The following is a 24452-nucleotide window of genomic DNA, read 5'->3' as shown; positions in this document are numbered from 1 at the left end:
ACACGGACATAGGGCATACTTGCCAACCCTTCCGATTTTCCTGGGAGACTCCCGAATTTCAGTGCCCCTCCCGAAAATCTTCCGGGGTAACCGTTCTCCCGAATTTCTCCCGATTTCCACCCGGACAACAATATTGGGGGCGTGCCTTAAAGGCACTGCCTTTAGCGTCCTCTACAACCTGCCGTCGTGTCAGCTTTTCCTCCATACAAACAGCGTGCCGGCCCAGTCGCATAATATATGCAGCTTTTACACACGCATAAGCGAATGCAAGGCATACTTGATCAACAGCCATACAGGTCACACTGAGGGTGGCCGTATAAACAACTTTAACACTGTTACAAATATGCGCTACACTGAACCCACACCAAACAAGAATGACAAATACATTTCGGGAGAACATCCGCACCGTAACACAACATAAACACAACAGAACAAATACCCAGAACCCCTTGCAGCACTAACTCTTCCGGGACGCTACAATAAACACCCCCCGCTACCACCATACCCCGACCCCAACCCCGCCCACCTCAACCCCTAACAATAATTTTAATTAAGAGTAGGACAATATCGGAATATCTGCAAAAAAGCCATTATCAGACATCTCTAATTAGCGCTTTAGTTGCCAGCTAGTGATTAATGCCCTAGTTGTCAGCTGGTATTTGACATGTTAGTTGCCAGCTAGCGATTAGCGATCTAGTTGTCAGCTAGCGATTAATGCGCTAGTTGCCCGCTAGGGATTAGCGCTCCAGTTGCCAGCAAGCTATTAGTGGCATAATACTGTTATTTGAATATCGTTAGTATTGCACAATAACAAGGTATGTTTAGGACCAGGTTAACATAAAATACAATCATAATTTCATACACAATAGCATGCTCCATTATTTTGGGAAAACGTTCAAGACCCCTGATTTAGTGTATTGATTTTTTTCTTTATTTGTACAAATGAATAATTTATTCTGTAAAATAATAATGATCTTAATGTTTACCTTTTACCGTTGTCATAGTGTATTTTATCTTTTTTCCCACTGTTTTTGTATATCAGGGGCGCCATCAGAAATGCTTGCCAAATGTTGATGATCCTGGGTCTTGAAGGCCGGTCTGTTTATGAAGAGGATTTTGAAGCACCTTTCTTGGAAATGTCTGCAGAATTTTTCCAGGTCTGTCAAAATAATTTATACTCTTAATTGTTGCTTATATAGATCCATTTGAAATGCTGTTTTACATACTGCAGAAAAACACATTGTTCTCTAAATATTTGGTTTAAGTTTATATCAAACATGCACACAGTTACAATATCATAGATCACGTTTTTTTCAGTTTCTCACTACAGCATGTTCGAAAAGCAGTAGAAAAAAACAAATCTTATTTAATCCCACTCTTTTTCCAATTCATAGCAATTACTAAAACATGTATTCACTTCCTGTTCTCAATTTGTACACAATTTAAATACATAACTAATGAAGTTCCTCAAAAAATAGTTAAATTAGTTGAAAATCGCATAATGAGGTGAATAAGATTCTAATTTTTCAATAAACTTTAAAATGTGATTAAGATAGATTAGATTAATCTTGCTTTGTCACATTTATACTGCAAAAAATATAAGTGTTATTGTCTGGATGAAAATTTAAAAAAGGTACATGGTACTGATGAGATAGTCTGCCTTGTACAGCTAAATGTTGTTGTTCCGAAATTTGAGGTGAGATGATGCAACTGTGTATCTTTGATTTTTGTATCATTAAAGAGGAACTGCACTTTTTTTGGAACTTTGCCTGTCGTTCACAATCATTATGAAAGACATGATGACGGATGGATTTTTTTTAATGCATTCTAAATATTAAATAAACGTAAATAAAATTCTGCTTACAGCGGAGCCAATTGGAGCTAGACTCTTCCGCCCATAAAATCAGATAAATAACCATTTAAAAAGTGCCAACAATAATCCATTTACATTTCGTGACTTTAATATTAACCAAGAATTAGTGACATTAATATTATAAGCTTTAATGCAGACAAACTATTTATAGCAGCGCCGTGATCCCTTCCTGTGTGCCGGTGTTTACATTATCGACTGATCAGCTGCTTCCTCGTTTCCCTGCTCCCTGTAAGTTTGTTGTATATCATAAATCATGCCTCTCACCTGAAAAGTAGATGGCTAAAGATATAGTCTGACAAGTCGGGGCACTATGACCGCCATTTAGGATATGGAACTGGCGAGAATGACACGAAAAGCACTTGCTCCCCCCCTATGAGGTGTCTTACGAAGCGTTACTATGCCATCTAATGTACAGAGTTGGCTTCACAGACATTATGAATTGTCAAATCTGGGGAAATTTATGGAAAAACTGAATATATAATTATAACATCATACTTTGGATTGCCATTAGTGTTTTTAATAATCCAATGGTAAAAATATTAAAGTGACTGCCACATTTATACATTTTAAAGTATGCCATGGTAAAGAATTGATTCAAGTAAGTTTTAACTGTGAAAGCACAAACATAAAGGAGTTTGTCAGGAATTATTTGTATTTTATTGTGTCTTTTTAGATGGAGAGCCAGAAGTTCCTTGCAGAAAACAGTGCTAGTGTGTACATAAAGAAGGTGGAAGCCAGGATTAACGAGGAAATTGAGCGGGTGATCCACTGTCTGGATAAATCTACAGAGGAGCCCATTGTCAAGGTAGTGGAGAGGGAGCTCATATCCAAGCACATGAAGACCATTGTGGAGATGGAGAACTCTGGTCTGGTCCACATGCTCAAGAATGGGAAGACTGATGGTAAAGAGTGCTTTCACACCTACAGTGTAGTTTCACTGGTTGAAAAAACAGTCATGTTTTTTTAAGCTTGGTCCATGTCCTGATGTTACATTTAACTCAAATGTGTCACTAATAACCACCTAAGATGATTTTCTTATCAATCTGTAGCAAGTACAAAAATGTAAAGCGAAAAACACGACATAGCTTTTATTGATCATTTTAAACATGTGGATTGTCTAGCAGGTTCAGTACACTAACAAAAATGCACTTTGGGTCCTATACTTCCATGTGCTTAAGTGGTAAAAGCTGTGAAATTGCACGGGTTCTGGCCTTCATCCAACATGTGCACTCTGGGTGGAGCAACCCTTAAAGGGGACCTATTATGCAAAACCAACTTTTCTTACCTTCTGGTACCTGTATCTGCACGTATCCCCAACACTTGAAATCAAACCATGAAGTCATTGTTGGGATATTCTTAAAACAATCTTGCTTTCCTTCATTCTTTCTCCAAACAAACCGTTTGGAATTTTGCCCATTTGTGACATTTTTCCCATTGGTGACATCCATACATGCTAAAGTTTTATCCAAAAAGCTGTGTGCCATTGTAGTAAAAAATATCCTTATTTTTCTCTATCCTCTTGTTGTGGGGTAGTCTGTCTCGTACATGCACATGCATCCTCCACAGTTGCCATTTGTAATACAAAGTAGCGTACAGTTCTAACTTATAAATCTGTCAGTTGACTCCATATGGATGCGCTAAAAACTACAACCAAGATGACGGGGTCAAGACACAGTCGAAGTGAAGGCGTGTAATTAAGACCGGCCACTAAATAGCACATCCTGAAAAAACAAGTCAGAAAGCGGGTTGAAGATGGTCTTTAAAACATATATACATGTGCATGTACGAGCCAGTCGCCCCACATCCAGAAGGTAGAGAAACAGAAGGAGCTCAGTGACTACAGCATTGGATTACAATGGCGGACTTGCGCTTAGCACTTTGCTTACATTTTTACTGTATATGGAGACATCCACTGATGTCACCATTAAGAAGAAGGTCACAAATTTGGCAAACTCCAAACGGCTCGTTTTGGAGGATTTTTGTATATAATATAGCATCATCTTTTATTAGCGATGGGCAATATGGCCTAAAATCTATATTGCTATATAAATTGCAGTCTCCTGCGATAACGATGCATATCACAATATATACTTTTTTTTGTAAATTATATTATAACCATTTCAAAACGGGTTACCGGTACAAAGGCTCCTAATTTGGCTGCTGACATTTGCCCTAACATATTCTGTCATTTCTGGTTGTATTTTCTCAAAACTATTACTCCATTTGTTAATTTACTGTTAATATCTGGTTAATTTCTGTTGGGACATGGGTTTATCTACACTTCTGTTACAATGTATTAATCACTTTTTCTTCTGTTGTTGGATACTTTACATTAGTTTTGGGCGATACTAGAAATTTGGGTATAATGATACTTAAAAGTTTCAAGATCAATGAATAATGATTTTTTTAACACAACTACCGGTATAATCAAACAAAAAACACAGGGTGGTGGTGTAATAATATCAATTATATATTTAAATTATTTCCTACTACTGGCTTTGATTTAAATCCTTTTTTTTGCTCTTAAAGCCCTCATGTGTCCAGGGTGTATGTGAACTACAACAAAAGATGTTTTGATATAATATAATATAATATAATATAAAAAATATATCTAACTACTGTAGTAGCAACCAAATATACTGTATATACTTGTACGTTGCTGTCAGATTAGCGGGACACAGCTGGAATGTTTCATCAACATGCATTATCACAAAATTACAATATTATTAAAAACACCAAACGGCCAAATTTATATAATTTATATCGTCTATCATCAAACCCTAGCATCTATCAATTGATTCAATTGCGTTTTTGAAAGGTAGTAATACAACTACACTGTCATGCCTCTCCTCGCAACCACATACACACACAAAAAAACATACAAACAGCTGTCTAAGACCATTTTGATGCGTCACAGTACCACAAACAGTTTACTTAACACAAACTATTCGCATCACACAACATCAGGGTGGCCAAAATAACAAATGAAACAAAAGCAGAGGTTCATCTATGAAATGACATCCAGCCAGAAGAAGACACTGTTGCGAGTGCATTCACGCACTTTATCACCATGACGACACAAGAATACATAACAAGCGCTGCTTAGATTGATACGGCCTTTTAAAATTTAAAGCGTTATCCTTTACATGGATATTTTCTGGAATATAGAGCGCACCGGTGTATAAAAGGCACCCAATAAATTGTTCCATGTATTAGCCGCACGGGACTATATATATATGTTGTGAAATTAGTTATTTACACAGAAAGAGTTTGTAAATGTTTATTTACATACCATAATTGTATCTAAACGGTGCCTGGCACACGACTGATCAAACAAAACCGACGTCATCGCCATGGGCCAACTAGCTCTCTAATCAGCTAAATAGGCTCTAACTCCACAGTGACGTTTTGGTGATTTTACTGAGGAATTTGTGAAACTGGAACAATACAAACAAAATGCCTTTGTAAGTTAATAACACTAACACAGATACTCATAAACGTTTTAGCACATTACATTACAATAGCACTCACAAATACGCATGAAACACTCCTACAGACATCACACATAGGACTTTTTGGTAATTAAGAATTGTTTTAGTTATATTGTAAAAATTACAAATGTTGCTTAAAGTGATGAAAAATCCATACGAGTTAAAACACTATGGACAATTACAAGACGGAACGGCACTTGTACTTCTGGTTCAAACATTTTAAAAAGCAGGAAACGCCGTGGACATTCACCCAGCAGCACCTGCAATGAGCGGACTCGTCCAAAAGATGGCACCATAGCAGAAACAATAACACACCATTTCAGTGTATTTACATGTTCTTTTATGAAAACTATTTGCATTATGGCTGTCAGCGAAGAAAAATCCATAGATTAGCCATACCGTTTTATAGGCCACAGGGTTCATAGCATAGGAAAAAAGTAGTGGCTTATAGTCCGGAAGCGAACTCCATGTTCCATGATTTTCACACAGCCACACTTAGACGCAAAGCCCTTTAAGCATTGAAACATGCTGTAGCTTTCTGTACATTGTGCTGCTATCCGATGACTTGCTAACCACAAACACACTTAACCAATCTGTTAGCTAAATATTATATAATATATACCATTATGTCGTCTAGGGTTTACCTCACTTCAAACATTCATTCACCAGTTGGTTCAGATCACTTTCTCACCACAACTGAAACCCCTCAGAGATCTGTTTAGGTAAAACGTGTTGGTGGAAAAGCACCCTGAGGCCCAAAAAATAATGTATTTCTGACACAGATTGTTGGAAAAAAATGGAGAAGGTATATAGTTACATTTTTGATGTAAATTCCAAAATGTCTTCAAAAACCTTGTTTACACTGGAAGCAGTGCACCCACGCTATAAATTGACTTGTAACATGTGTGCTCCTCTGCGTGTCCATCCTCAGACTTGGCGTGTATGTACAAGCTTTTCAGTCGCGTTCCCAACGGACTGAAGACCATGTGTGAGTGCATGAGCTCCTACCTCCGGGAGCAAGGCAAGGCTCTTGTGTCAGAGGAGGGAGAAGGGAAGAACCCAGTGGACTACATCCAGGTACACGTACCAGCAGATATGGCAGTGCTATGACTGTAACACTTCTGTCAAGTTAGTTGATCACTCCAGTTTAGAAGTCCCTTAACCAACCATGTTTCTAACTAAACTGAGTGCTCAAAATGGAGCCTGAAATACCCACTGAGAGAAAACCGCATGATTTCCGCCAGCCAATCAGCAAAGAAGATGTTGAATATGATGATATAGTAACTTGATGTCATTCTAATTGTAAAAATGTTTATTGAAATATTGTGTATAATAAAACAGGGTTAAAATGTGCCCTTTCAAGTTAAATGGGTTCCTATGTTTAGGGTACAATCAACACAATTGTGATGAATCAGACAGGCAGAAGAAAGTGGTTCTTGCATTTTGTGGTTATGAAAGAAGGAAGAGTGTGTTTTGTTCAAGCTTACCACTGCGTGACATTCCAGAATTCTAACGCTAGTCTAAACCTCTAAACACAGTGTAACTGCTCTAACTTCCATTTCCCTCTCCTTTGTGGCCTCGAAAAATTACGGTGACCGCCACTGCACTACAGTATTTTGTTAAAATGCTTTGGGGCTTAGTTTCCATAATTCCTATTGTAGATGTGTATTATGTCTAAGGTCCTTCCCTCACTCTTCTTTACTCGAACTACAACCGTAAATGCTGTGTTCATTCGTTAATCTATAGCTGCCACTCATCATCGTCCTAAAACCCTACCTCCTTCCCACAGGGCTTACTGGACCTGAAATTGCGTTTCGACCGATTCCTCCAGGAGTCTTTTAACAACGACCGTCTCTTCAAACAAACTATTGCTGGTGACTTTGAGTACTTCCTTAACCTCAACTCACGCTCGCCAGAGTACCTCTCACTGTTCATTGACGACAAACTGAAGAAAGGAGTAAAAGGGGTGAGTCAACTTATGCATTTGTCTCATTGGATCTTATGACTTATAGGGATGGGTACCGTTCACATTTGAACCGATACTGTACCAATTCTCAGTACCTGGGGAATCAATACTGGTACTCAACGATACCAATTCTCTGTACTTTTTTGTGTGTTTGTAAATATGAATGGTTTGATGATCAAAATACATTTTTACTGCATTTAAAAATTAACTGATTATGATAACTGCTGAGTTATCATAACTGTTACATTCCTTAGTATGTAGTTAGGACATTAAGTTGCAAGTCCAAGATTCAAAACCGCACTCTCCTTCAAAACCGCACTAAAAGAACACCTCCAGGCAACTTTAACCCTTGACTAACACCCTCCCCCTCCACATCCCACCTCCCCGGATTGTAAATAATCAAATGTAAATAATCAAATGTATATACTTGTTCTTATGCTTTCTGAACTCACTATGCTCACTGCTCGCTGTACATATCCTACCAAGTCAGACCTACACTGTTTCAATGTCCATTTCTCTGATTATGCAATTGTTGATGACTGAAGTGCTGATATCAAACCCCCCACCCCACCCCACCCCCCTTCATATCCCACCCCCCGGATTGTCAATAATGTAAATAATTCAATGTATATACTCTGATGATTAACTTGTGTGATGACTGTATTATGCTGATAGTATATATTTGTACCATGAATTTATTAATGTGGACCCCGACTTAAACAAGTTGAAAAACTTATTCGGTGTTACCATTTAGTGGTCAATTGTACGGAATATGTACTATACTGTGCAATCTGCTAATAAAAGTTTCAATCAATCAATCAATGTCAGATGCTTAGGGCTAGGCAATATTTCTGTGTTTTTTAGGCCGTATCGCGATATACGATAAATATCGGTATTTTAAACAAAATGTGCAAAGTGTTGACACCACAACACCACATTACTGTTATTACGAGTGTTTTAAAAAATATATTTTAAAAAGTCAATAATTATAGTTACTCATTACTAAAGTAATTTAATTACTAGTGGAACTACTCTTTAATAAATGTAATTCATTACTAGGGAAAGTAATTAATGCATTACTTTAAAAAATCTACATATCTATATGTCATATGCATTTGAGAGAAGTTTATGAGAGCAGCGTGTGCGTGCCAATCCGACCTGTGATGTCAGCGAGGGTTTCAGCTGAACTGTATTAGTTGGCTTTTGCAGTTAGCAGCGGCAGTCTGACGGCTGTTTCTTACCTCTGGTTAATAAAGAGGAGCCGCCCGAGTTACGGTGCGGGCACCTTGGCTGTGCGCAAAGGGGAATGTGGCGGGGGGTCAATGTCAGCAATGCGCAGTAGCGACACCGGCCCCGCGCCAGACAGTGCCTGCCTGGCCTCTCTTTGAATCAATTGCTTTGTTGGCATTTAAATTGCAACCTTACCTAGAGGTAGTTTGGCAGAGTCCGCTCTCAGTGCTGCTGGAGTGATCGCCAAGCTCCGAAGTGCAAAGAACCGGCTGAGTTGGCAACCAGGCGTCACGTCACACGCAACCCAGATACTGAAACAAGGCACCGTTGGATTTTACACGAATCGGTCGGTGGCAAAAAAGTACCGGATTCTGTAACCATCCCTAATCATGTTTCATTGTAGCTTTCTATGCGTTTTACTTTTGTTGTCGTCGTAAAAATGGTGCCGCTGATTGCAGCAGCTATCTGCTCTTTAATGTCCTACTTTGTGATCTTTAATGTTTCCCTCTTATGTGTTTTTTCACCTTTGGTTTAAACCCCTTAGGACTGCGCCACAAGGGGTGGCACTCTATTGACTTTTGCAATACTTTTTTGTGGACTTTGTTTTTAATCTACACTGCAACCACATCAATACCCCATTGTGGATTAAGAAAAGGCTTTTCTTCACCTTCCTCCTCCTATACATGTAGTAATGACCCTTACGTTGCTTTTCGCGCTATCCTTTTGCGTTTCAAAACACCCGTACAATCCCGTTTGTATTCTCTTTTAGCTGACGGAGCAGGAGGTGGAGTCCATACTGGACAAGGCCATGGTGCTGTTTCGCTTCATGCAGGAAAAGGATGTGTTTGAGCGGTACTACAAGCAACATCTGGCCCGTAGACTGCTCACCAACAAGAGTGTCTCGGACGACTCCGAGAAGAACATGATCTCAAAACTCAAGGTGTGTGACCAGTATTTGTAACTATCAAAGCAGGACATGAAATTATGATATTTTTTAATATGCATGTTAGGTTAATTGGAGACTAAATTGCTTATTGAATGTGAGGGTGAATGCTTTTTTGTCTAAATATACCCTCTGTGTAGCAATTCTTAATATAATCATTTGGTCTTCATTCCTCAGACTGAATGTGGCTGTCAGTTCACATCTAAACTGGAAGGCATGTTCCGGGATATGAGCATCTCAAACACCACTATGGATGAGTTTAGACAACATCTGCAGACAACTGGGGTGAGCAGACATAAAAGGCAACAATTCACTCTGTAATGGGTACACTGACTATGCATAATCACTACACTGCTGCTGGGCCGATGGATCACTACTGTGTGCTTTCTTCCTAATTATACTCTACATATAACATTCACATCCTGGGAATACATACAGCTTTCTCATGCAAATGCTATGCAGTTGCACAGTAGTTGTTTTCATCATCTTCATTGGTAATGAGGAAAATCTTAGTTTTTCTGTGTAATTTTGTTTCGGTGACATAAATGATAGAGATTATTGTCGTTGTTGTACAAGGGGAAATTCACATCAACCTCCATTGCTCTGTTTATGTAATTAGTTTTTTTTATTTGCATTGTTTCTCAATTTTCAGTTGCCTGCCACAATTTGACATACCGTATTTTTCGGACTATAAGTCGCAGTTTTTTTCATAGTTTGGCCGGGGGTGCGACTTATACTCAGGAGCGACTTATGTGTGAAATTATTAACACATTACCGTAAAATATCCAATAATATTATTTAGCTCATTCACGTAAGAGACTAGACGTATGAGATTTCATGGGATTTAGTGATTAGGAGTGACAGATTATTTGGTAAACGTATAGCATGTTCTATATGTTATAGTTATTTGAATGACTCTTACCATAATATGTTATGTTAACATACCAGGCACGTTCTCAGTTGGTCATTTATGCGTCATATAACATACACTTATTCAGCCTGTTGTTCACTATTCTTTATTTATTTTAAATTGCCTTTCAAATGTCTATTCTTGGTGTTGGGTTTTATCAAATAAATTTCCCCCAAAAATGCGACTTATAATCCAGTGCGATTTATATATGTTTTTTTTTCCTTCTTTATTATGCATTTTCGGCCGAAGCGACTTATACTCCGAAAAATACGGTACATACAAAATAAATAGCAATTCACCCTCGTTTATAAATAACGCACTTGGTCTGCCAGAGAAAAAGAAGACATAGTAGGTGTTGGCAAATTAGCAACTTTGTTGGTATAGTTAGTAAATAATCAGACCTATCTGGTTGCTCCTTGGTTATAAGCAACCAGTTATTGGTTGCCATTATTATTATTATTATGTTTTAACCGAATGTAGTGCCAAATTAGTACTTGAAAAACAGTCCTGGTGCTTAACAGTGGCCATCCTAGTACTTTGGCAAATGTTTGTACAACCAAAAAACACTGCCTTTTAAATCTTATGGAATTTTGTGACATTCGAGTTGAACAAATTAGTCGTTTAAAAACTTCCATGATATAAATTAAAAGATAACGAAGTAATACGTTAAAAATAAGTAATAATATCCACAACAAATTGCCATAATTATTGGAGCAAAACAGAACATGGAGAACATGCAAAAAAAAACAACTTAAGTTGTAATGTTTGATGCTCAAAATTTTAAGTGTTCGTAAATGCAACCTCCCTTGCAATAACCTTCAGTGGTGCATAATGAGGAAGTGCTTTTTGTTGTTGTGGTTACTGGCTTGGCTAGTGCAGCGCTGACAGTGTATGAGGGTTGCTATTGGCGTGATAAGTTTCAGTGCTTCTGTCGGTACTCTACATTACTTAGAAGTATGTTACTTGTACAATATCACAGCCAAGCACTTCTTGCGTGTTGCTGAGTCTGCATTCATTTTGAACCGATCCCTACTTGCGGCAGAAGAAAAGATCATTTATAGTTCTAAACATATTTGTTTTGATTTGAATGCTTTCTCTTACGTTTTGCAGATGCGTCATAGCCAATTGTGCAAAGTTGACGATTACGTAATTGCCACTTTCCTCGCACCCAACGACAGGAATAGATTGCAGTCCTGTGGCAAGGGCTGATGTGCATATACAGCATGTACAACGGGTGCCATATCAGAGCAAGGGTCTGTGGCTCGTTGGTCCCAGGCACAGTGTTAATGCTTAGAAGCAAACTGGTATATCCCTAGCAAACGGTTACACTTCTCATAATTTGTTAAGAGCATTGTGTGGATGTGCAACATGTATTTATTTATTGATCACCATGATGGTGCTGTCACCTGTATAAAAGTTTTTGTTTCTCCCCCCCACCACCACCAAAACTCAGGTGTCGCTTGGAGGCGTTGATCTCACTGTGAGGGTGTTGACAACAGGTTACTGGCCAACACAGTCTGCAACACCCAAGTGCAGCATCCCCCCTTCCCCACGACACGCATTTGAAGTCTTCAGAAGGTGAGTCACTTGCACACAGCGTCTTAACAATGTTGTACTCCTTGGTGCACTGAGGCTCGATCCTGTCCTTAGTGTCTCAAATCATAATTTTCTTGTCATAGTCATTGTCCTGATACCAATATTTTGGTCCCTGTGCCAAATTGGATTTCAATACTTTTCAAAATGAAGGGGACCACAAACAAATGTCATAATTGGCTTCATTCAAACAGAAAATTGTATACTACATGAAACAAATGTTTCTTATTGCACTTAAAGAACAATTTTAGGAAAAGAAAAAAAAATTGATAAAAGGCATTAAATACACTGGGCTTTTCCTATAGCACTCAAAGAGCAATTTACAATTGTATTTGTTACATATATAGTCTGCCATAATCTAGGATTAGGTTAAAATAGAATAGAAAGCTTTGTTGACATTGTATTAAATGCTTCCTGATTTATGGTTGTCACTCTTGGTTTGGCTTTAAGACAAATACAATCATTAGTAAATACTAAAAACAATACAGCTAAAGCTACACATATAATACATGTAGCTGGTAAAACAAACATTGTTAAAGATAAAACACAAATTGTAGAAATTTTTAACAAAATTCCAACATTTCACTTGCGTTAGTTTACGCTACGTGGGTGGTTCGGACTGCGCTAATAATTGGCAACAAGCCAATCAGCTGTCTGTGCGTCAAGTATCTGTATCGGCACTGCAGGGGAGCTGGTTAATAACTACATTACCTTTAAACTCTTTGTGCCGGTCTGGATGTTTGTTATTTAAATGTTTACCTAAGTTTAAAGCAAAGATTGTAATACTTTAATGCCACCAGCCTGCAGCGCTTGCAGCGTGACGCTTCCGTGTTTAAAGCGCCACGTTTATCGATAGCTTTGAAGCCCAAATACCTCCATATTACACTTCACGCACCTTTTTTTAACCAGTAGAAATGCTGTTTTTTGCCATTCTTCCTCTCCGTGCGGTTTTTGCTCGTATGTACAGCTGTGTGTGCGTGCTGACACACTCAACATCATGCGCCTCGGCTCTGTACGTTGACGACGCACAGCAGCAAGCGGATAGAAAATAATTAGTTCTCCCGACAAGAGAAGACTATTTTCACCCACTATTACTGTGGGCCGCCGTCACTGGAGACAATATCTGCTGGAGTACTTGCATTCAGAGATGTGGAGCTTCACTTCCGTGTTTAGATTAGTTTTGTGCATTGTTAAAGGTAAAATGTAGATTGTTACTATAACTGGTTTATACTAAGATGGCATAAAAGCTCAGCAGAAAGGAAAGAACGGTAGGCAGAAAGTAAAGAGGCACTTTTTTTTTTATTGTCTTATTTTTATTGTAATCAAAACGTGTCAAGACACCTTTTCCTCAAACAAATCACACACTTCCAGCTTCAAAATAAAAGCATGATGCGTCACATCCGATCTAACTACATTAACCAAAACGGAAAATGGCTTACATTACCATCATGCTTTGATTGTCAAAGATGTTTTGTAAGGCAAGAAATTAGGTATTTCTACCTAAATAAATGCTTGTACATCAGTTAAAGAACATGGAGCTGGGAATTTTCTGGCAGTCTGAAATATTGTGTAAATTATTTAATAACATGTTCTGATTGATAATCTGCAATTACAGAATGTTTAGTAGACTGAATATTACACTTTATTAAATTAAAACAATTAAAACATTGTAATGCAGTTATATGAATACTATTAGCTTGTACAACATGTAATGTACCGAATATCAGAAGCATTTGTTCAAGTAGAATTATCACAGATTTCATTACCCAACCTCTTTGACAATCAAACCATGATCATAAAATCCACATTTTGGGTTGTTAATGTGCAAAACTGTTATTTAAACACAGAAGTGTAGCTCTTCTTTTATGAATTTAAGTGCTCCTACACTAGGAATTAAAATTCTGTTGATAATACACCAAAGCACTGCAGGTCTTTTTTTTTGTCATTAAAGTGTGTTTATGTCAATTTTCAGTTGAGCTGTTTAAAAAAACCATAATGTTTAATAAACATGTCAACAAACTAATTTTCCAGTTGTTTTTTAAAACTTGAAAATTATCGGTCTATGGTGCACTTATTAATGATAAAAAATGTATATATTTGCGATTAATTTCACGTTAATTATGAACAAAATGATTAGATATTTAATCATTTGTCAGCCCTTATAAATGTGTGTGTATATATGTACTATATTGTAATTATATCTAACACAAACTTAGCCAAAGTCCGATTGCTACAAAATATAAGACGAGTGGAAAAGAAGAGATGTCATAAAGCCGCACTAAAGGTTCTTAGATGTTAACCTTGTCCATGTCTATTCTCCATTCTGTAGGTTTTATCTTGGTAAGCACAGCGGCAGACAGCTAACCCTGCAACACCACATGGGCTCTGCAGATCTAAACGCCACTTTCTACGGACCCATCAAAAAGGTATGTGTCACTTTTCACATTTTCCATAATCCATTGATCAGTTGTTAATAATCAATCATGTGAAACTGTTCGAGTCACACACATAAGGCCAAACTGAATGTACTGCTTGACTACTACCAGCATAGGCACTGTTGACTTAGTCTCACCTGGTTAGTGGTTGCGCGAAGAGCATGTTTGTATGAGTAACATTTTTAAAAAACCTCTAAGCGGCACGATTCCGATCAATAAACAGAAGATCTTATGCTAAAGTGAACGTAACATTTAATGTATGGCTGTTAATTGATACTAAAGAAGTTCAGCAATTACAGGGCATCCACTGTCATCAAGTCCTTGCTGGGTGTAGTGATCAAAAATGTACAGCTTTTTTCAGGAACTTGTTTTGTTTGTTGTTCTTGAAGTGATTATTACAGTTGTGTGAACAGGAGGATGGGTCGGAGGTTGGAGTAGGGGGAGCTCAAGTAACCGGTTCCAACACTAGGAAGCACATCCTGCAGGTGTCCACTTTTCAGATGACCATCCTTATGCTTTTCAACAACCGAGAGAAGTCTACCTTTGAGGTACTGAACTGTCCGCAGTTTTTTTCAGGCCAAAGAACACAAATTGTGTAATCACTGACCACCCTCTGTTATACTTGCACATAGATTGCTGACTCTGTTGTGTTTTCTTCACCCTGTAGGAGATCCAGCAGGAGACAGATATCCCAGAGAGGGAGCTGGTGCGAGCGCTGCAGTCTTTGGCCTGTGGGAAGCCCACTCAGAGAGTCCTCACCAAGGAGCCCAAGTCCAAGGAGATTGAGAACGGCCACGTGTTTACAGTTAATGACCAGTTTACCTCCAAACTGCACCGGGTCAAAATCCAGACAGGTACACCAATCCATTAGGTGTATAAAAATGCTAAAAAGGTTTATTATTATTATTATTATTAAACCTGGATATTGCTCCTGTGTCAAGGTGCTAACTTCAAATCTCCCAAAAATATTTTCGAGATGCGGCGACACGGATTGTTAGGCTGACTATTAAAACACACCGATTAGTTCCAGCTGCAATAACACTCTATAATTACCATCATTCACTCGGAGCAGGAAGCTAACAACCTTAATAGAGTTGTGGTTGCCCAAAGAGTTGACTTTAATGTGGTCTACAAAATATGTAATGGCTGTTCTTTGGTTAAAATGTTACATGGATTATGTTATATAGACATTTTTAAAAGACACATCTTTTAAAAACAAATACACATTTTTAAGCCTGTTTACTTAATGTAATACTGGCTTGATTTTACTTACAGCATAAGAATTGATACAACAGCTGAAATGATTAGTTGTCATTGTCCCTGTGCTCCCTCAGTGGCTGCTAAACAAGGGGAGTCCGACCCAGAGAGGAAGGAGACTCGACAGAAAGTGGACGATGACAGGAAGCATGAGATAGAAGCTGCTATTGTTCGCATCATGAAGTCGAGGAAGAAGATGCAACACAATGTCTTAGTAGCAGAGGTGAGTTGGCTCCATGTGACTTGACTGTCATTTCTTTTTAACCAGAGGTGTCCAAAGTGCGGCCCGCAGCTAATTTTTTTACACAGCCTGCGCCACGTTGTAAAAATAGTATTACCAAAAAAAAGGTAAACGAGCATAATGTACATGTGAAATGCAACAAGAACAAGTTACAATGTGGACTAATAACACTGCCATGTAGGCTGTTTTTTCTTTAAAACTCATTGCTCAGAAAATAATAATGACTTAAAATCAATGTCTTGAATTATTGACCTATTAAAGGCCACTATAAAATATTTTTTGGGGAAACATTTTGCATATCAAAGTTTTCTATGACAAAAAGGGCATAAAACAATCAAAAACTCATAAAAAAATAAGAACTTATTGATATGTCTGAAGTTGACCTAGAGATTTAAGCTTTGAAAGTAATACAAATTAATGACTTATTTTTAGCACTTTTATGAGTCTGAACTTTTTGGATCTCTGAGAATTGTAGTGGGATTTTTTTCACTGCCATTGCTTAAAACAATTATATTGAATTAAAATCAATGTTATGAGTTATTGACCTCTTAAATGCTCCAATTACTTCACATCAAATATTTCACTTTGAAAAGCATTTTTTGGGGGAACGGGGGAAATGTTGAATATTTTGTTTTTGTCAATAAAAAGTTTTTTCGTAAAAAAAAAAAAAAAAAAAGGGGGGGGTGGGCATACAAAATTCAAACGACAGGTCTGAAGATCTAAAGCAGGATTCTCACAACTTTTTTCACCAAGTACCACTTCAGAAAACACTTGGCTCTCCAAGTACCACCATAATGACCAACATTAAAGATACAGTAGTGTAATTGACCTAAGGATTCATTAAAAACAAGGCAGAGGTTTTATGTAACAAGTATATTTATTATTTTTGGCCACTGTAACATCCCCCATTTTGAACAGTAACACTGTGTTTGAATATTTAACTAAGTGATTATTTGCAAATTGTTGTGTCTTACCAGTCTTCCTCTCAGATGACATATATGCAGAGTAAGGAGGACCATCAAGACAGAATAAGATTATCAAGTTTTACTGAAGCTTTAGGGGACCAGTCCTACAATGCGCTAATACCAGCCTCTAGAATAGGTCTGAAAATCAAACGGAAAGAGACAACTTATTGAATACGAAAACAGCCCCCACCCTGCCCAAAAAGGAATAAGCCTCATTGTTCTAATACTGATAAGGTAAAAAGGGAGTATGCTATACTCCCACATTCCAACCCTTTCAAGGTAAAGCACAGAGTTTACTTGCGGACATAAGATACAAGCATAAAGAGTACATATGGGAAAATATTAGCTGCTTTAAACATGACTATGAATAATGAAGGAACTCTTAAAAATATATGCATTCTCCACACATACCACTAGTGAGAATACTAACATAGGTCATTGAATGCTTTTTTCCCGGCAGTGGACATTTTAAAGAATTTAAATACAGTGGAACCTCGATTTACAAACCTCTCTTTTTGCAAACTTTTCTATTTAAGAACTATTAGATCGGGTTAAATATGCATCGGTGCGCGAACGCTTCATTCATTCATTTTGTGTCCTGCTGGCAGCTATTTTGTGCTTGCTCTTATTGAAGAGATTGACACTTGGCTCCCCAAGTACCAACATAGTGGCTAACATTAAAATACAGTAGCGTAGTAGGCCTAGGTATTCATTCAAGGCTGGGGTTTTATGTAACAAGTATATTTAATATTATGGCCACTATAGCATTACACACACTGCACAAACATCATTAAAAATGATATTCAATATACAGTACATATTTACATACTTATTTGGCCTACCTCTAGTTTGAGAATCACTGATGTAAAGATTTAAGTGTTGGGGAAAAAAATAACGTTAGACTTATTTTTCTGGGTCCCTGGGACCAAACTCAAAGGGAGTCCCAAAAGTTTAAAAAAATTATAAATTGTAATGGTTTTGAAAATGAAAAATATCAAAATGGCCCCCACATGATTAGATTTTTTTGTGTGCGTCTCTCAGTGGCAGAAGTTTGGACACCTAAATGACCTATAAATCTGTCCCATGTTATAATCAATCAATCAATCAATGTTTATTTATATAGCCCTTAATCACAAGTGTCTCAAAGGGCTGTACAAGCCACAACGACATCCTCGGTACAGAGCCCACATACGGGCAAGGAAAACTCACCCCAGTGGGACGTCAATGTGAATGACTATGAGAAACCTTGGAGAGGACCGCATATGTGGGTAACCCCCCCCCCCCCTCTAGGGGAGACCGAAAGCAATGGATGTCGAGTGGGTCTGACATAATATTGTGAAAGTCCAACACATCAGCGAAAGTCCAGTCCATAGTGGGGCCAGCAGGAACCATCCCGAGCGGAGACGGGTCAGCAGCGTAGAGATGTCCCCATCCGATGGACAGGCTAGCGGTCCACCCCGGGTTGGGAGCAGAGTAGAAAAGAAAAGAAAAGAAACGGCAGATCAACTGGTCTAAAAAGGGAGTCTATTTAAAGGCTAGAGTATACAAATGAGTTTTAAGATGAGACTTAAATGCTTCTACTGAGGTAGCATCTCTAACTTTTACCGGGAGGGCTTTCCATAGTATTGGAGTCCGAATAGAAAACGCTCTATAGCCCGCAGACTTTTTTTGGGCTCTGGGAATCACTAATAAGCCGGAGTTCTTTGAACGCAGATTTCATATGGTACAATACAATCGGCGGCGCTTCACGGCATAATGGATTGTAGGAAATTCATGGATTGTACATGTGTGTGCTTGCTCCACAGGTCACACAGCAGTTGCGAGCACGATTCCTCCCCAGCCCCGTAGTCATCAAGAAACGTATCGAAGGACTCATTGAGCGGGAATATTTGGCACGAACACCGGAGGACCGCAAAGTGTACACCTATGTAGCGTAAAACAAGTGAATTCAGTGCACCATAGAGGCGGGAGGAAACAGCGGGCCTTGTTTTTGTGGACTGCAATGCGTTTGAATGAACTTGGAAGTGCTCTCATCATTGATTCTGGGATACACTGGGAAGTTGACCTTTTCTTCCATAAAAAATGTTAGGAAAACAAAAAAAATCATGCAAGAGAGGGAGAAGTTTTCTAGCAATATTGGATTTCTTCTGCTAACAGAAATGACCAGAAAGAGAGGGGATGGTCTAGTTTTGTACAAAATGATGTTTCTTGTGGCCTTTGGGGAGAATTGGGAGAGATTGACCAAAAGGTTGAAGGAGTGTTGCTGGGTGGTTACTAAGCTGACATGCGGCTACACAGAGACTAAGAAAACATTAGAATTCACACCCCTGTTTTAATTGTTGACGTCCGTGTTATGTTTGTGTTTTGTGGCACAACGACGGCTGTACAGACACTCTTAGCCCTTTCCCCTCTCGGAAGATTTGCAATTCAACACAAGAGGGCAAAGTGTTACCTGGCACAGACTCGACTTGAAGCAACAGCGGTCAAATACACTTTTAAGTAGTTAAGGAGTGCTTAATTTATGTTGCAAATCTGTCTGTTTTTTTTTTTTAGGCTCATGTCTGCAATTCATGAATTGCACCTCCTATGCTGTTGGATTATATTATCAGAATTTTTTGGCCAGGTCTGTGCTAGTGGTCCGAGAGCAAGTAAAGAAGTGAAATCTTCCACCATGCTTTGAGCAACAAGCTCCATCGGGGTGGGGGCGGGGGGGTAATAAAACATACATGAAGCCCCCTCCCATTGACGTTTCGGTCCATCTTGACATTTTACTCAGGCCTGTGTGCGCGACCACAAAATGACAGCCTCGCTCTGAACGGCTCGTTCCCTGTGGTGCAGGTTTCAATGAGGATCTGTTTTGTTCGTTCTCGGCTGCATTTGGAATGGGTGGAACCTGACTAGCACCGTGTTCTAATGTGTACAAATTGTAAGATAATTATTGTACTCACTGCAAAGGTGGATTGTACAGGGCCTTGTTTTCATCATAATAAATGTAGAATAAAACGGATGTTCTCTCTCGATGCTCTTCCGACAAAAAGGCCAGAAGAGCAAATGTCAAGAGATCTGTCTCTGCGGCCATGAATTAAATGTAATTACAGTCGGCTCCGCTCAAAACCTTTGCCTGCATCTAAAAACGCTTTTTCATGCTTCGGCAAGAACATGTTTCTTATTTCTGAACTGCATTTCATTAAAATTAACATACTAAAGAACAACCCTACTCAGTGGCCTAGTGGTTAAGAGTGTTTGCCCTGAGATCAGTAGGTTGTGAGTTCAAACCCCGGCGGAGTCATACCAAAGACTATAAAAATGGGACCCATTACCTCCCTGCTTGGCACTCAGCATCAAGGGTTGGAATTGGGGGTTTAATCACTAAAATGATTCCCGGGCGTGGCTTCCGCTGCTGCCCACTGCTCTTCTCACCTCCCAGGGGGTGAACAAGGAGAGGGGTCAAATGCAGAGGACAAATTTCACTACACTTAGTGTGTGTGTGACAATCATTGGTACTTTACTTAAAAAAAAACATTTTCTAGGCTAGAGCATGCCGGTGTTTAAGCCCCACCCACCAAATTTTTTAAAAATAAATAAAATAAATACGTTGTGAAATTATATATTTGTAAATGTTTATCTTTAATTGTTTCCAAAGGGCAGTAAAACAGTTGATCAAACAAAACAGAAATCATCGTCATGGACCCACTAGCTGTGGAAGCTTAGCTCTCCAATCAGCTAAACGGGCTCAGTAACTCCACGGTGACGTTTTGGTGAATACATGAAACTGAAACAATACAAAAAGAAGGCCATTGTAAGTTAATAATTCTAACACACACTTGTAAACGTGTTAGCGTATTTGCTAATGCTAATGACGCTAGCTTGATTACGATAGCATGTACAAATATGCATGAAAACACTCCTACAGACATCACACATGGGACAGTAAGTTTAAATAGTTTTAAGTTACATTGTAAAAGTTACAAATGTTTGGAGGGATAAATGGGTTGTACTTGTATAGCGCTTTTCTACCTTCAAGGTACTCAAAGCGCTTTGACAGTATTTCCACATTTACCCATTCACACACACATTCACACACTGATGGCGGGAGCTGCCATGCAAGGCGCTAACCAGCAGCCATCAGAGGCAAAGGGTGAAGTGTCTTGCCCAAGGACACAACGGACGTGACTAGGAAGGTAGAAGGTGGGAATTGAACCCCAGTAACCAGCAACACTCCGATTGCTGGCACAGCCACTCTACCAAAACTCCTTTGGAGCAGGAAAGCCATGGACGGTTACACTTCCGGTTGAAGGCACGAAACAGTACATTTTCAACCCTGCGGACCTGGTCCAAAAGATGGCGCCCTAGCACAAACAAACACCTTTTCAGTATCTGTGTCGGTGTAAATATGAAAACTGATTGTTGAATACGAAACATTATGGCCGTTAGCAAAGAAAAATACATAAAATAGCTGCACTGTTTTAAAAAGCCGCAGGGTTCAGAGCGTAGGAAAAAAGTAGCGGCTTATAGTCCGGTAAATCTGATAGCGGTTTAAACTATGTAATTATGGGTCTTGTCAAATGCTGATATCGGTAGTTATTGTATAGTCAAACCTGTCTATAGCAGCCACAAGAGAAAAGTAGTCTTATTAACTTTACCGCTTATCTTGCATCCCGGAATATTGTATTTGTATTTTATTTTTATATTTTTAACTCCGTATAGCGGCCACTAATATAATTAGCTACACAAATTAATGGTGATTGGTAGAGTCTGAGTTGGTGTTATTGAATCTTTTACTCTTTTGCGGATAAACTTCCGTCATTATGAATTGTTTGCCCTATAAATTGCTTTCTTTCTTAATTAAGTTAGCATTAATAAATAACAGCAAATAATGATGACTAAGCTGTTTCTAACATGACACTTCTGTGTGGTATGGGGTGGGCGATAAAGATGTGCCGTTAGTGAATGAAGTAACTCTTTTGAACAGCTCTTTTTAAGTGAACGATGAGAAAGCTGTTTTTTTTAGGCAGCACCTGGAATTTCCCACTCTGCATGTGACAGACTGGACTAAAAAAAAAAAAAAAAAAATTCGATTCACTTTTCTGATTTACTGTTCTTAGATGGATCTGTGAAGTAGTTGGAGCGTACACACCAGGTAAGGTATTACAATTTTTGTATTGACATTTTTACTATTTCCTCATTTTCATTCCAGTTTTAGTTACACAAATAGTAAGAATAAAAAGTATATTTTACTTATGTATCATTAAAATGCTTCAGTGCTACAAAGGAAGGGAAAATTCTAAATAGTAATGTCACTGTCAAAGCACATATTTATTATAAAAACAAAAATACTTTCATAGTCAATATTTCAGAATAATTCCCACCAATGGAGTAATATAGGAGTACATTTAAATGCTGCCTGGACTTTCCTTGATTTAGAAAAAATAAAACAACGTTAAAAAGAAAACTCCAATAACATGGCAATCTTTTGAATGGCTCTTTATTCATCCCACAAGGGGGAAATCATGCTTGCAGTGTATGTTTTTACAGTAACAGAAGTAAAATGAAAGTAATGAAAAATTAGCAATAAATAATACATATTATGCACTATGTTTTTTCTTCTTCAAAGAACTAGAAAAGGCAATTTTGGTTGAATTTCGTGTGCACGCTGTAGAGCCAAAGCCGACCAGAAATGCTAACAATCAGTCAGCATGCTGGTCAGATAGCGCCGTGCAACAAAAAATAGGAGCTAAAAAAAATATCTAGCATGCTATAAGTAGTATGCTAATAATGGCACGCTTACAGTCAGCATTAATTAAATAAAATATATGACACTGAGGTCTACACCTGCTAAATTTTTTTTTTTTTTTAAAGTAGCATGCTAAAATGCTAACTGTAACATGTTTCAAGTACTAAAAAACATTTTGAGGTGTGTCGCTGAAAAATATGTTTACAATGCTGGCATTCATCAAAAATATGGCTGAGGTGTATACGAGCAAAATTTTTGCAAAAAAAAATAAAATTAGCATGCTAATATTAAAATGCTAACGAATATGAGATAGAGAAAAAGTTGCAAATCAAGAAACAAGTTGCTTGCTTTGCAGTACGGGTGAGTAAACAAGTCAACATAGACGAGGGGCGGTATAGCTCGGTTGGTAGAGTGGCCGTGCCAGCAACTTGAGGGTTCCAGGTTCGATCCCCGCTTCCGCCATCCTAGTCACTGCCCTTGTGTCCTTGGGCAAGACACTTTACCCACCTGCTCCCAGTGCCACCCACACTGGTTTGAATGTAACTTAGATATTGGGTTCATCACCTATGGTCATGAGCTTTGGGTTATGACCGAAAGGACAAGATCACGGGTACAAGCGGCCGAAAAGAGTTTCCTCCGCCGGGTGGCGGGGCTCTCCCTTAGAGATAGGGTGAGAAGCTCTGCCATCCGGGAGGAGCTCAAAGTAAAGCCGCTGCTCCTCCACAGAGATGAGGTGGTTCGGGCATCTGGTCAGGATGCCACCCGAACGTCTCCCTAGGGAGGTGTTTAGGGCACGTCTGACCGATAGGAGGCCACGGGGAAGACCCAGGACACGTTGGGAAGACTATGTCTCCCGGCTGGCCTGGGAACGCCTCGTGATCCTCCGGGAAGGGCTGGGCGAAGTGGCTGGGGAGAGGGAAGTCTGGGCTTCCCTGCTTAGGCTGCTGCCCCCGCAACCCGACCTCGGATAAGCGGAAGAAGATGGATGGAGACGCACATCTACCACTAATGCAATGCGTCACAATTATTTTCCGTTACGCCCAAATGTAATCCTTATTCAAACTATAAAAATGTTTGACCGACTTGAACCATTTGATACTGAAAAATAAAATAAATTAACTCAATAAAAATTAATTCATTCAAATTGATCAGCAACATTAACTCAGAGCACAATATATCAAAAGACTAGAGATGGCCGATAATATCGGACTGCCGATATCTTCCGATAAACGCTCTAAAATGTAATATCGGAAATTATAGGTATTGGTTTCAAAAAGTAAAATTTATGACTTTTTAAAACGCCGCTGCACGGTGTGGTACACGGACGGAGGGACAAGTACAGAGCAGTTGCTTCTCCCAGTCATACTTGCCAACCCTCCCGATTTTCCCGGGAGACTCCAGAATTTCAGTGCCCCTCCCGAAAATCTCCAGGGGCAACCATTCTCACGAATTTTTCCCGATTTCTACCCAGACAACCCTTAAAGGCACTGCCTTTGCATGCCGGCCCAATCACATAATATCTACAACTTTTCACACACACAAGTGAATGCAAGGCATACTTGGTCAACAGCCATACAGGCAGAGGCATAAGCGTACTAAGCGCTTGCTTAGGGCCCCGCGGCCACCAGGGGGCCCCCAAAAGCAATTAACAAAAAATTATTGTTTTTTATTTTTTGCATGTACGAGTCTGACTGATGATTTCTAAATGATCAAAGATATATTATTGTACAAAAACACAATTTTAGGTCAACAGAGTGCTGCTGCTGATCTAGGCCTAGTGATTCTTCCTGCCTCTCTTTAAATGTAAAGCTGCC

The 24452-nt window shown here is 38.9% G+C and overlaps 1 protein-coding gene across 1 annotated transcript in view; it reads left to right on the top strand.

Annotated features, from left to right (window-relative positions):
- Window positions 1–19927, top strand: part of cul3b (cullin 3b) — a 38488-nt gene extending 18561 nt beyond the window's left edge. The window contains exons 5-16 of the mRNA XM_062068194.1: window positions 1043–1157; window positions 2547–2775; window positions 6296–6441; window positions 7154–7330; window positions 9330–9500; window positions 9681–9788; window positions 11867–11991; window positions 14336–14432; window positions 14855–14989; window positions 15109–15295; window positions 15776–15921; window positions 18710–19927. Of these exons, the coding sequence (XP_061924178.1) occupies window positions 1043–1157; window positions 2547–2775; window positions 6296–6441; window positions 7154–7330; window positions 9330–9500; window positions 9681–9788; window positions 11867–11991; window positions 14336–14432; window positions 14855–14989; window positions 15109–15295; window positions 15776–15921; window positions 18710–18841 (1768 nt within the window). The 3' untranslated portion in view covers window positions 18842–19927. The remainder of the gene's footprint in view (window positions 1–1042; window positions 1158–2546; window positions 2776–6295; window positions 6442–7153; window positions 7331–9329; window positions 9501–9680; window positions 9789–11866; window positions 11992–14335; window positions 14433–14854; window positions 14990–15108; window positions 15296–15775; window positions 15922–18709) is intronic.
- The last annotated feature ends 4525 nt before the right edge of the window (window positions 19928–24452 follow it).

This window comes from Entelurus aequoreus, linkage group LG13 (genome assembly GCF_033978785.1).
Source record: "Entelurus aequoreus isolate RoL-2023_Sb linkage group LG13, RoL_Eaeq_v1.1, whole genome shotgun sequence".
NCBI lineage: Eukaryota > Metazoa > Chordata > Actinopteri > Syngnathiformes > Syngnathidae > Entelurus > Entelurus aequoreus.
The sequence above is the reverse complement of the archived record's forward strand: the minus strand, read 5'-3'. Positions and strand labels throughout refer to the sequence as shown.